This window comes from Vollenhovia emeryi, unplaced genomic scaffold (assembly GCF_000949405.1).
Source record: "Vollenhovia emeryi isolate VEMERY1.0 unplaced genomic scaffold, V.emery_V1.0 DF939167.1, whole genome shotgun sequence".
In the NCBI taxonomy this organism is placed as follows: Eukaryota; Metazoa; Arthropoda; class Insecta; order Hymenoptera; family Formicidae; genus Vollenhovia; species Vollenhovia emeryi.
Genome location: NW_011967199.1, coordinates 652,905 through 667,485, shown reverse-complemented (window position 1 = coordinate 667,485; position 14,581 = coordinate 652,905). Strand labels below are relative to the sequence as shown.

At 46.5% G+C, this 14,581-nt stretch overlaps 1 protein-coding gene across 2 annotated transcripts in view; it reads right to left on the bottom strand.

Annotated features, from left to right (window-relative positions):
• LOC105564247 (storkhead-box protein 2) overlaps positions 1–14,581 on the bottom strand; it is a 99,570-nt gene that overhangs the window by 46,761 nt on the left and 38,228 nt on the right. For both annotated transcript variants that reach the window (XM_012016483.1, XM_012016484.1), the window contains exon 2: positions 2,396–2,650. In XM_012016483.1, the coding sequence (XP_011871873.1) occupies positions 2,396–2,596 (201 nt within the window). In that variant the 5' untranslated portion in view covers positions 2,597–2,650. The remainder of the gene's footprint in view (positions 1–2,395; positions 2,651–14,581) is intronic.

The following is a 14,581-nucleotide window of genomic DNA, read 5'->3' as shown; positions in this document are numbered from 1 at the left end:
GTCGAAGAGGGATAATCCGACCATACCGTCACAAAATTAATTTATATACGTACTAATTATATACTTCATTATTATGGTAATAGATCCGTATTGCCGTCCGTTCGTCATTGTCGCTTTTCTACCGGAAGAAAAGACGAATTAAAAGTCTTCAGTCAACGAAGCAAGATAATCCGACCATAACGTCACAAAATATAATTAATTTATATACCTACTAATTATATACATTTAATTTGTTATTAATTTAACAATTGATATAATTAATATAATATATGTAAATTAATTAGATTGTTATAGATTATGTGTATAAATTATCTTATTTCACAATGTATCTTGTTTCGTTAATTGCATCGTTAGTATTAACTATGGGAAGTCGACGGGGAATTTCATTTAACATTCCTCTTTAGATAAAATTAATCGATGGAGTACAATGTTCTGAATAACGACTGTATCGCGATATCGATACGATCCGCGCAGCACACGGCGATGCTTTTGACGATCGTACCGTTGAAAAGCGATCCTATCTTCGTCGATCGATTATTATCCGCAGACATCGATGAAACGGCCAGTACATAGCGCGAAACCACGCGGAACCACAATACCGATAGAACATACATTGAACGGTTTCTGCAGTAACGTCTAATTGCCTTAACAATTATAGAACGTCGATCTAATTCACTCTGCGACCTCGAGATTATATCTTCTCTCGTACGTGCAACGCCGAACGCGATTTCCTGCTTTTATATACGATGTATTTCAACTTCCACGCGCGTTATTTCACGTTCGATTTATTTCGCAGTTAGAAGTACATTTATCATTAACGAAGATATTAGAGCCCTCTTAATTTTCAATCGGTTCAAAGACAATTTTCGACTCTCTAAATTTACTACGTCGTCTAATAGGTCGTCCCTAAAGAGTCCGAAAAAAGAGCCCAATTTTCAATTGGTCTAAAGAAAATTTTCGACTCTTTAAATTTACTATGAATTATTAAAAATTCCCAATTTCGGATGCTGCGGTAATAGACCGTCCCTAAAGAGTCTGATTAAAGAGCTCAATTTTCAATCAGTTTAAAGAAAATTTTTGACTTTAAATTTACTACAGATCATTAAAAATTATCACTTTTGGTAATAGGTCGTCCCTAAATAGTCTGATTAAAGAGTCCAATTTTCAATCAGTTCAAAGAAAATTTTTTTGACCTTTTAAATTTACCACGAATAATTAAATATTCCCATTTTAAGATGCTGCGTTAATAGGTCGTCCCTAAAGAGTCCGAAAAAAAGTGCTGCTCTTGCATACTCAACGGTTCAGCACCCTCGACCTTTGTCACCGTTATCGACGTCCCTTATTATTAACTCTGGAAGCGAGGGCCTCCGCTCGTTGACTTTTCCGCAAGGGTGCTTCTGCGCCGAGTGCGTACTCGCTGAAAAGTGAGAGCACTTCGTTACTGCGAACAGTCACGTCCGCAGCTTCGTCTCGTCACCGATAATCTTTGCCAAATTTTGCAAAACGCGCCCGGACACGTGCGAAGAAAATATTATTGACTATTCGACCGGATTATATCTCCGTCCAAACTATCCATGTAACACGCGCGATTATTATTTCATTTATTATTTATCGCTTCAACTTACCATTTAACTGCATTACTTATTCATTAATATTTTATTCTCATCTCACGTGATGATGAATCATAACACCGCTTATTACCGATGCACTTCCCTCCCGTGATTGGCCATATCGGCACGAGCTTTAATACGATTTTCCTGACCAGACAGTAGACCGCTGTTGAATATTCAGTGGTTACACGTTACGCATTGGTGGCGATAAATTCGAGGCGAGCTGCGTTACGACGCGCACGGCGCCCGGCCGCCGTCGTCCGGCGCGGCGGCGCGTCTCCCGTTTCGCCGCCGTTCATTTCATCCGTGGAAGGAATTCCCGACGTAAAATGCGAAATTTATTGTCGAAGGGCCGGATGACGTCGGCACAACGCCGCGCCGGCCGCGAGAACGAGCTTCCGCCGTTTAACCCGCCGCTCCTCGATTATGCCGACTTTTGCGAAATTGCTCGTAATTCACATTGTCTCATTGTGGCATAACGGTGCGGGCAATCAGCGTTCGCTTTACCGTAAAGGACCCGCGCGCCGCGGGTCGACACGAAGAAGGAACAAAGCGGAGGACGTCGAGAGTCGGGAGTCTCGTCGGAACGTCGCTCCAGCATTCTCGTTTCCGTTGAACTTTCCGGCGCCGACGAGCAAAAACCCACGAGCAGACAAGGCGGACGGCGCTGTTTGCCGAAAGGCCAAGACGCGTGTCGTCGGCGAAAACTCGCCGGATGACGCGGCGAGAGGACACCAAGGGCGTAAACGAGGAATCGATGCGTAAGCAAGGATAACGTGGCTCACCTGAAACAGATTGTAGCCCTTGTCGTACATCCACATCTCGTCGGCCGGGTGCTCCTTTGGACTTTCCCGTTGGCCGCTGCTTGTGACGTGAGGAGGCGAACCTCGGATCAATTGTATCGCCAGGGACCTCTGCAGGAGCAAGAGGCATCGGGAGGGCCCGGGGCCCCCGGGGCCCGTTCCGTCTCCTAAGATCGAGGCCATTGCGAGGGCCCACCACCTAACGATGTCGATAACAGGGCGGTGGCATTACGAAATCTGCAACAAGAAACAAAATATATTCAGCAATTTCAGTAGACTGTTAAGATTAATCGATACGTTAGATCCGTCAAAGTGGAGGGATCTGTTTTATTTAAATAATAAATATTATTTCAATGACAAGTCATTTATTCCCGATTCTACAAGTCTATCGTACTCCCCGTCCCCGAAACGAAACTGACGAGTACGAACGTAATGAGTCGAAACGGGTGAGAAATTAATCATTGGATTAGTCGCAAAGTGTGAAAAATTAAACGTCTGCGCCAGTCGTCCCGTAAGGTTACATAAAAAGGCGCCCGGACGATTTTATACGTGGTTACGTAACCAAAAACTGTAGACACGCTTGATAGCGTAGGACCGCGAATGACCTGCAATTTTACGCAACGGAGACCTCCGTCTCTCATCTGCCGTGCGCTGTCTTACGTCCAATTATTCTTATCGTCGTACCATGGAGAGAGATAAAGCGCCGGCGAGTTCATCGCACTATTATACGAGTTCACGAAAGTTACAGACGACGTGAGAGACTCTCCGCGCGAAATCTCCTTTACACGCGTGTGTCCGTGACGCATACTGCTGCCTTTATCGAGCGTACGTTGCAGGCGAGCCCCGGCTCGCGGGATACACGTCGAAAATCTAGGAGCAGTGGTTCTCGATCCATTCTGGTTTTACACTCGGCCGAAATTTGGCCAAAAACGCGATTCACGTGTCTTATCAAAAGTTCACCAGCACAGATTGTACTCAGTGCAGAGAAATTATTTCTCCTATAATTAATTACAAACGTAATTTACATATATTGTACTGCGTTGTCGTATTATTGGTTCCTACTTAGAAAAAGGTGCCGGCTATATTTTTGTAAAAACTCCGATAATACGAGACAGTTGAGAAATCCTGTTAGCGTTGTCGTTCCTCATCTTCTAAAGGCCAGAAGGCAATGTCACGTATTCCTATATTGTATCAACACTTCCCACCTCGGGCATCTAATTGATTTAGCCTAGCCGCCCATAGCTAGACCGAAGGGTGGAACACCCTTACTCGTGAAAATCCACGTGGCACCATCGCTCGTGAGAGGCGAAACGTCGGGTAATAAGAAAAAGGGATGGTCGCCCTGCGCATTGTCGCAGGCTCTTTCTCTGGAGTCGAGCCAGAGGCGCAAGATAGCTTCATCGATTCGACGGCCCGTGAATTCGATCTGACCTTAATTGCCAGACGGCTCCGAGCGGCGAAATGTACCGCAGTACGTCCGGATATAAGGAAGATATTGTGGCGGATGAGCCTTTTGCTTTGCGAGTCAAGCTATTTCGAGTGTTGGCAAACAACACGCAAGACAATTTTCTGAAACGATGTCTATTAATCCCTTTTTTTAAGGAAAATGACAAAAGATCAGATTGATATTAGATTTAATGAGAAAGGATGCACCAGACATTTTCAGCTAGCACACATATACGAGATGTGCGAATCAAGGATTATTTTTATGTCGAATCGAATCGAATTTAATTTCCTTTTTCAAGTCCGAATCAAACCGAATCCACAAAATTTCATCCGAATGGAAGCGCGTCGAATCTCACCATGATTCAATTCGATTCGGCTCGTATATCGAATAGCTCGCGCATTTCTACCGACTCCACTTTACGTCCAATTTATCTGTTTTTCGCTAGCGATGAACGCCGAGTCCTTTTATTGGAAAGTCCCGCATGGTTAATGGTAGCTAAAGTTCAGTTCCCGACATCGATAGATGCCTGATAACGCAGATAAGATACTTTGTGATGCGTGACGGGCGTACGGGACACGCCGGTGTACCGCAACTATCGCATTATTTTTTAATCGGAAGATAATTGGATAGTTAGTGGTACACGGTCTTCTGTATGGCGGGTAATGGACGACATCGACTAATTCCCTGCGAAATGGCGACCTCTCTCACGCGATCGCGACGCACCGACGGTATCCCGCGGGGATATATATCGAGGGGTAAAAAAAAAGAAGATCGGCGCGGATAGGAGGAAGAGAATAAGATTTAATAGCGTCTAATCTTTCTCGCGTTGTTGTACGTTCGCGCTGCCTGTCGTGCCATCCGCTCTTTGAGCGCGCGGTTGTCTGGCGCACTTTTATCCATCGTATCGCGTAGTATCTCATTCTCACCGATACAATAGGGCAATTTTCGCAGCGTACTTGGCAAATAGTTTATCCTATCTACTTATCTGGAGAAGGTAGACAATCGGTCTCGAGACGCAAAAGAAATTATTCCAAAACGAAGCGGAATTCGAGAGCGAGGGAGACGGGGAGAAGGAAGCGAGGATCCTCCTCGCGAACGTCTCGCGAGCGATCGTCAGGCCTTCCTCTCGTGCCGCGAATCGAAGCTCGATTTCACCTTGTACCAGTTCGTCGGGCGGAAGGTGTTCGACCGTGCCGCATCGCGGAAAAAGGACTTCCTGCCGCATGACTCATTCGCCGCGCGCGCGCGCGTCGTCGGATCTCATTAATGTCTCGCTAATTGTGGCTGCATCGCGACGCACCCGCGCCGATGCACGCCGCTGCATCCCTGAACCTGAACCTCCCACCCCCGGCCGCCAATCGGATCGCGTGGGACCGGCGCGGCACTGACGACATTAATTAGCGCTCGCTCGTTTAATTTCCCCGTCCGCGCTTTTCCCGGAGCGTCTACCGCTGGAAAGCGGAGTTGGTCTCTCTTCGATTCCTCATAGCGCGCGAATCACGAGCGACCTGGATTCCCCGATCTCGTCTATTATAATCGTAATTATAGTAATCACGGCCGCCGATCGGTACGCCGAGCGGCAAGAACGGCGAGGCGGCGACGCCTCGTCGGAAATAGGAAGAATGCGATTCGCGTTAACGCGGGCTATTCTCCTTCGCGGTCGCCCCACGGCCCGATCTCGTCCCCCGATCGCTCGTAAAGACAAGGTAATTTCCCGCGAGATTAACACGTTTACAGAAACATACGAATCGCCAGGCGAAACGGCGGGTACCGTAACTTCATTTACGCGCCCCCGTAAGCCCCGCGAGTTGCAGGTGGGATTACACACCGTTCGATTAGGCCGAACGATAACTGGCGCGGATACGTTGAAATGCCGAAGATAATGCATCCCGGTGCTCGCGCCCCACTTTATCGTCCACCTGGCCTGCGATGCCACGTTCGCGGCCCACTCGAAATGGACACGTCGCTTTATTATATATTTTTTTTAAAGCGCCTTACAGCGCCCGCCTTGTTGTCTCGCGCCCACTAAAATAGCCGCGTCATTAATTTCCAGCTAGACAACTCGCCCGATAATTTGTCGAAGCGCAAAATCTCTTCGAATAAATCTCTCCGCCGTCTTTCTCCGAAATTTTTTCACGCTCCTCTTTTTTTCCCCTCCTCCGCGCGATACTTCCACAAGAGTGCGCGGCCAGGCCGTAGGGGGTTGTTAAGAAAACAAACTTTCATATCCAATGAGCAAATTCATTCTTCGCGTGACACCGTATGCGCGCTCGTTCTGCGATCCTTTGATGTATCGTCGACCTTCTCGGCGGCGAAGACCGGCCGCGGAGTCGAGTGTCTAGAAAGTACTTCTCGCGCGGACCATTCTCGTAAAACGTGTAACGGGAACGATCAAACAACGTCTCGGCCTAATGGAAGTCCAAATAAAGACAAATCTACGTCCGCGCCGCCGTTGATCTCGCCGGAGATGGCCATTGAGATCTTAAACGAGAAACGAGCCGGTTATCAATGACTACATCGACTCCGCTGGAAGCCCCAAAGTATGATGAATTCTTACGTCAGTCTGTCGATGAGAACATAAATAGAAAGTTCCGGCCGGCTGTCGTCTCCGCTTGACGTTGTGGAAACCACGTAGACCATTTAATGGCCCAAGAGTTTCTTTTTAATTACGATAACCGCCGAAGAGCGTTATCAATATTAATATTTCCAGGTACGGGCGGGGGGAAGTAATTATCGCGAGAGAAAATCGGAGTGAATTATCTCGAATGCGGGAGAATTATCTGGCGAAAAAGCGGAGATTCATCAAGCCGTACCGACGCGCCTTTCGGTGATTCGGGGAAAAAAAAAAGTTGCGTGACTCTCGCTTCGCGCGACCGACATAGCTCGACGTAATAGGATATATCAAGAAACTCGAGACGCGAAATTACCACACACGCCAGGTTTCCATTTAAGAATCACATAATTGTATCCTCCGGACTCCGGGTCTAATTAGCGTTACGCGGGGAGCTTGTATCGGGAGACCTGTCGCATTAGCATTATATGCGCTGGATTATTGCGTAGCGGCCATCGGTGCGCACATCCGAACGCGTTCGTCTGGCGTTTTGCAATTCGTTTTGAGCCGATCGCGGCGCGAGACGTAAATTAGACGAGCTAAGTAACGTTGATAGCGACGATAATAACGATTTAAGCGTAACGTCGATACGACGTTTTGAATAACAGAAACTACCGAACGGAAGTAATATTAATCAACGTTAACTTCAGCGTAAGCCTGCAAATTAGCCTATTAGATACGTGCATTGTTAATTCAATTCTCGCGAACGTAACTGCACTCAAAAAAAAATAATCCTGCAACCGCGGCAACAATTTTCTAGGAGCGGAAAATAATCGAGGTATATAAATGAATTGCTACACCCATAGAAAAAATTTCCGGATCCAATGCGATTACACTTGAATGTATCATAAAATAGGATCGATGTAGCAATCGATATACAACAACTTCGTGCGTTGTAAGATGGAAGGAAAATTTATTCTAAACTTACATTTATATAAGTTGCTCTTGTCTCAATTACAGTAAGTCAATCTTGTTTAATTCGATAGTCGAGAATAAGAATTGTTGATTTTATTTTGATATAGTCTTATTTTTACACTAAATGAGGTTGTGAGAGATATAAATGCGTCAAGAATCGCGTATGCCTTGTATTTAATCAATTTTAATAACAGAAGCAGAATTTCTATCTCGACTGTTAGCGAATGTTAGGAAGAAAGTTTTTCCCAATAAATTTCTTTCATTAGACTTTGCAAGTTGCGTCGATTGTTAATTTCCACGTTGGTTAATTAACTGGCGACAATAAGTCTTTGTTCTTGTTATAAGGAAGAAAGTCTTTCTACGACGTCCGTCCATTACAACGTTGGATCGTGATACATAAACAGTTATATTCCTTACAAAGGTTGTAGCTACGGTACCGAAATTCATTTTTATCCAACGTGAACGATTAATATTTAGTCATGAAACATAAACTTTCTAGAAGGCATTGCCAGAATGTTGCTGCAATAAATGTGGTACGGGCTACGAACAACTTTCTAACGGACGCACAAAATAGCGCTAAACTTTTCTTTCGCGACGCCTGAAAATCTACCCGCGTTAGCGAGACATTTTTTTTTAGTGCGCGGAGAAACAGACGTCTAGGCTTCCCAGCCCGCGGCGTGTACGTACGATACCCATTGAGGAGGTCAAGCGTCGAGAGTGTATTCCGAGTGTGTACCCAGCGGCGTATCCCGGAAACCCGGTTCTCACGCCTCCACCTCCGGGACGTCGCGCGGCGACGTGGAAAAAGCGCGGGGGGGGAACGCACGCTACGGGCGTCGTGAAAAATCGCGAGTGATACCCAGGCGAGTGCGCGCGGCCGCGGTTTTCGCTTTACGGTCTTCGTTTCGCGCCGGGATAGGCTCTCACGTGTGCTTCGAAGGTATTGACAGGGGGTCACCGGGGGCTACCACGGTATCCCAAGGTGATTCTCCTCTCTCGTAATGACAAGCAACGGTAAAGCGCGAGTACACGGGCGACGGCGCGGCTTAAAGGATGTCAATTGCGAGCGCGTGGATAATGCACCGTACGTGAGCGTTATTGAAATAACGACGACGGGGGAGAAAGGCCTCGTCGACGAGCGGCGTCGAGCAGCCAGTTCCGATCCCCGGCACCGGTGAACATCGGCATCGATATCGCAGAGTCGCAGTCGGAGTCAAACGATTCTCAACGGCGGCGGGGCGCGCGGGCTACCGCGTCTCGCGAAAATCGCTCTCCCAGGGAAGCACGCACTCCGGAACAAGGAGCACGTGGGAGAGCGATTTCTGATATCCGAGTCGCTGGAATCGTCGGTATTATATCCCAGATCGCCGGCACGTGCGCTACTAGAAAGTTTTAAAACGCATCCATTATTACGTTTCCTCCGATCTTTCGGAAATACGCGAGCGAGCGAGCGAGAGAGAGAGAGAGAGAGAATCAGAATCATCATTTATTAAACGCTCTGAGACAAGTCCTCCTCAAGCGTATAGACACTTTTGCATAGCAAACAATAAGGTAGGCTAATGCACTTAATATTTAGACAACTAAATTTTAACTAGGTCCTTTTAAGATATAAATCAGCCACAAAGACGCCCGTCACGAATTGAGGGAGGTCCCAGGCTTCGAATCCTGGCCGAGGTGATATTTTTCGCAATAAGAATTTTGAATTCAGTACGGGGGGGGGGTTACAGTTGTTGTAATGAATGCCGAGTATAGCATTTGAAGTAATTTATCAAATCGTTCAGCGACTTTATAACACGCGAATTCACTGACGATAATGATTCCACCTAACGAAAAACCTGCGTCATACGTCCGGTATTTAACGGCACGCAGGACAGGTTGGAAAAAGACGGTAGATTCACTTGGTAATTTAATTGGCCACCTCCACCTGTGCCAGGTCCTAAATGGCTTTTACGTTTCTAATTGATTAATCTTTAGCGTATACATAACGCAGTAAATATAATAAAAGAAAAAAAGGAAGGATATGATAATATGAAGATTAAGATAATTAAGTAACGAACATAAACATATATATATATATAAAGAAAGACGAGAGAGAGGAGGATAAATGAGTTTCCACGATTCCTTTAATTAGTAGAGGAAGGTCTCCTATTATGAGATAGCGGAGTTTCCGCTGAATTAATAGACACCGTCTGTTGGTTCCACCGTGAATTTGTTGCCCTTGGAGCGCAATCCGTTGAGTGGCAAATTAATCGTTAGATCGTGTAATCGTTGCGAAAAGAGATTTGTGCTTGAATTTGAACGTTGAAAACCTACAATCTCATAATAGAGGACTTTCCTCTAATAGATCGTTGATAACATTTTTGCCGCAAATGTTTATCCTTTTGATCTTCATATGAAGAAAGAATATTCCGAAGAAAGATTGCATGGTGAGCGGAATTAACACAATTACACCCAGCTTCCGGATTCGATTGTGCGGGAAAAATAAATACTCGCGCATTCTACTTTTTACTCTTTTAACTCGATACTTTTGGAATATCCTGCTTCCAGCGATGGCAGTGCAATGTGGAACGTTTCCAGCTTTAAATAAATTATTCTCCGTAATAGAGGCCGCTTTCAAGCGGCATTGCTAGTTGATAAATAACGTACGTTCGATCGAGTGACAACGATGCCGCCTCTCGCGCGCGATCTTCCGCGAGGCGGGAAATATCAGGTTTCATAACGTGCTAATGAGGGACGCGCGTAAATCAAGAAACGCGAGCGAGAGGCGGCAAGGATACGGCTGCTTGCGTAAAGGATGTCAACCGCACTCGAGTGTGACTACCGGTCCGCGACGAAGGTGGTTCAACCTGGCAGGATAAATTACACCGGACGTAAGGACGGCCGGAGTCCTTGGCGGGGCGATGGCGTAATTTTTCTCGGTGAAAGAATCTCCGGTGAATACCGGCCGGCGCGCGGCGGGGAGGGGGGGGGGAGGAATCGCGATAATAACCCGTTAATAGAACTCGCCGCCTTAGACTGCAGCGCGAACGCATCGCCGCGAAGACGCCGTGAAAATAAAAGTTCGCGGCTTTCGAGCCTGGCGTTCCACTTACGGCTTAGATATCGAGAAAACGCTATTTTCTCAACACACGGACGGCTCCTCCGTTCGGGTATAATTATTTTAGAAAGACGCCGTGCGACGTAGCGGGTCCCCGCGATACATATTAAAATTCTTCTCCCGCGATATGGCGCGCGGTGTATGTATACACGTCGGTGCGATCTTGGGCTCCGGGATTCGCGTGTGTATCCACGCGCAATTTTACGCGCGCGAGGCCGCGCTATTCGAGCACGCGTGCAAGCGGGTGACGGTAATACATGTAATTCGTATCGTAACGCAATTCAGAACAGCAGTTAACGCTCCGTTGTAATAGATAAGACGGTTTGAATCGCTGAGTAGCCGGTACCCGCGCAATTGCGAAACTTTCACGCGAACGGTGGTCGCTCCAAGTGATACGCGGGTTTCGTGCTTTCCTGTCGTTTTAATTCGCCTGGATCACGCCATTGCACATATATTACATCAAGCGCGAAATTAGGCGCGCCGATGCGTTGCTGAAAAGAGTGCCGGGGGTGTGTTGGACGAACGTGCGGACCCGCCGCGTGGATTTTACTTAAATACAGACGTGGAAGACGCCGCGTGTTTCGAAAAATAATTAATAACGGTCGATATTTGTTTAATAACAGCCCGATAGTTAATTTGATTCGGTTGCCGCGCGCATATATGTATGTCGAAAATGAGAGAGTCCGTTAATTAATTTAAACATAGGAGAAAGCGAGAGTTGGAACGAAGCGGTATTATTTCGAGTAATAAGTCGCCCGAAAGTATCGCGTCGCGGCAACTTTCCACCGAATTTCACGAGGAGGATAGCGCGGCCATTTCCGATCGAACGATACCCCCGGGGCGCGGGATCGCGTTCGCGGGGCTACCGGAAGTCCGAGGGGGATAAGGAACGCTCGGGATCGTAACGCTCGTTTTAAACCGACGCTGCGTTTAATAAGAGACATTCAGCGGCGAAGAAAGCGTGTGCTTTTTGTGAGAACGACTTTTACGGAGAGTGAATCAATGCGAGAGATCTTTAAAAAGAATCGCAAGGATCGCGCAAGGACGCGGGTATTATTAACGGCAGACGCGCGCGCGCACGTAATTACGCGTTATCGTTCCCAGCGCTTCTCTTCCTACTTATAAGGGAAACTAATGACGAGTCAGCCGGCGGTGCATGGTTAATTGTCGGCACGTGGATCATTATCAGCCGTTCGTACGTCGCACGCACGCTCCTAATGTCACGCGGTATGCCATCGGAGGATTCTCGGAAATTCGCTATTGTGTCACAAACTCGTCCGATTTCGCGAATAAACCGCGGACCGAATTAACCCCAAGGACAATGGAAATTGGAGGAAACTGAACGAGATGAAACGGAGCGGAGCGAATTAGGTAACTCGGCTGTCGGGCTCACGTCTCGTTACGCGAGAGGGAAATCGATCGCTTCCCCTTCGTGGAGGGAAATCCTGCATCGTCGGTGTGTATCGTCGGCTCGATCGGTGGAGATCGGCAATGCGTAAACAGTCCCTTTTAGCGTTAACGTATGCGCGCGATACAGTATGACAACCCATACAGAAGTCACTCGTTTTCACTTTCCATCGACCTCGAGGTTGTACGCGCGTTGTATGCCCACTCACGCGGGCACACTCACCGACACAGAGAAGCGTCAATACCGTGAATACACGCATACGTACGTGGCCATTATTCTCGTTATTTTGCCGTCAGGCCGATCGGGCAGCGACAGATCGAGTCGAAAGTCTATTTTTCCGCGGTCGCTCGAGGAGAGGAAAGTGGCGGTCGTAGGAGGAAAACAATTTAACCATGGCCGCAAAACTCTGCATGTGGTTATACGTGTGTACGTGCGTATATTGGTTTTATAGAAAATAGCAGCTGACAGAAATATCGAAAGTCCTTGGATGATGAAGTCCAAATATGATCGTTTCGATAATGCGCAAATAGAAAAGAAATGCGGCAAACTCTCGACTCGAGAGAGCCCGGACGGATTTCGAATTTAACGAAACGGACATACGGTAACACAGTTCGATAAGTAATGACAATTTTAAGAAATTGAAAAGTTCAGTCATTTCAAACCTCGTGGAGGAGTTAAAAGGAAGCTTGTGAACTCAAGTGCAGCACAGAAATTAGCGAAATACTCTTCAATTACATTATCAACAAGTGAATATTACAGTCTCTATTACAATTTTATAATTGTATTTTGTACATTGTGTTAAAGCTCCTTTTACATTAAAAACAAAAATGGTAAAAAAGAGCTCCGTACATTGCATTTGATTTAAGGATTTTGGCATTAACAAACACCACTTCCTCTATTAGATCGACCTCTCTAAAAATCAGTCAGTGAATTAATACTGAAAACAGTGAATAGTCACTGATTTACAAATCAGTGATTATTCATAAAACCAACATACGCAAGAATTAACATTGAAAACAGTGAATAATCACTGATTTGTAAATCAGTGACTATTCACTGTTTTCAGTGACAGTCCACTGATTGACTTTCAGTAATAAGGTTTATTGTATATCTATAAAGAAAGAGATTGCTAATATATTATTAGAGGAAAGTCCCCCCCCCATTGTGAGATAGTATCCTAATATGGGATAGCGGGGTTTCTGCTAAATTAATAGGCATCATCTGTTGGTTCCACCCTGAATTTGTTGCCCTTGGAGCGCAATCTGTTTAGTGGAAAATTCATTGTCAGATCGTGCGATCGTTGCGAAAAGAGATGTGCAATTGAAAACCTGCTATCTCATATTAGAAACCTATCTCATAATAAAGGACTTTCCTCTAAATATAAAACTGTTTCACCTCACTCGCAGTCTCGATCATTTTATTTAATCATCAGTACAAGCGATATTGTTCTCGAAGACACGCTTCTAGAGACCGAAAAGGAACGTTCTCGCTTCTGCCGAATTACGAGACCACAGTGTTTCCTTGTCACGTAGAGCGCGCGCGTGTGTGCGCGAAATATCGACTCCGTGGTCGTTTTTGGAAAGGAAAGTCGTAAGAGGAAATCGATCCGTCGTCCGACGGGTGTTGTAAAACGAGCAACGCGTGTCTTTGTTGTACGCGCGCCGGTCCGGCGCGATCATTAATATCTCGCTGCTCCCAGACCCGAGATACCGGGCGGCGACTAGACCAATTACCGTTATAGCGCAAACACTGTTGCTGCCGTTAGAAAATGATTTATCGCGGATTGTTCTCGGCGCGGGATTTATTGGAGCAAGTCGCCATGCTTATTGAAAACTCCTGCGGGACCGCGCGGCCACGAACGCCATTGCGCGCGCGCGATCGTGCGCCCCGAGCTCATTCGATTTCTGCCGTGGAGAAACACCACCCGGTGGTTCTTTGAAGGAAACGCGCACGTACGTGCGTGCCGTTACAACGCCACGTCCGATTTATCAAAACGTTTAGTCTCTCTGCCGGCAGATTTTCTGGAGCGGATCCGTGACGGTCCGACGATAACTACGGCCGATGATGATAACGCCGCGATCCCCTATCTCTCTCTCTCAGTTCGATACCTTCAACTTGCATATATTTTTTGTCTCCGTAATCCTCCAAGTGTAGCGCGCGTTTATCGCATTTGTTGTTCCATTTACGAATTAAGCGAGGAAACCCGATTAAGCGAGCAAACCCGCGATATCCGAGCGCGGACACCGTCGGTTCTTTTTTTTTTCGACGTATGTACTTATTAAGCCAGCGGCACACGATACCATTTTGCCCACTGGATTTCTTCCTCGTGTATTAGGCTTAAAGCCTGTTTCTGTAGTTCTGTAAAGCCTGTACCAGAACGAACTGGTACTTTGAGCATTTGGTTTCACTTCATCTTCGGTAGGCTGCTAACCCGAGTCGAAATTTTGGCCCTATGTTGAACCTTTAAATCTATTATACAGGGTGAGTCTTTCCATATCCGACAAAAATTTTGAGAAGGTAGAACGGATCGAGATGAATGGAAAAGTCCTGTACCATTTTGCAATTTTCGTAATAGTTAACGAGTAATTAATTATGAAAAATCGTTGTCTTAGGCCGGCCTACCGCCCAATTCGAGCGCGTGGCGAGATGTGCGCATAGCAATATCGATCGCCGGGCGGTCACATCTTGCC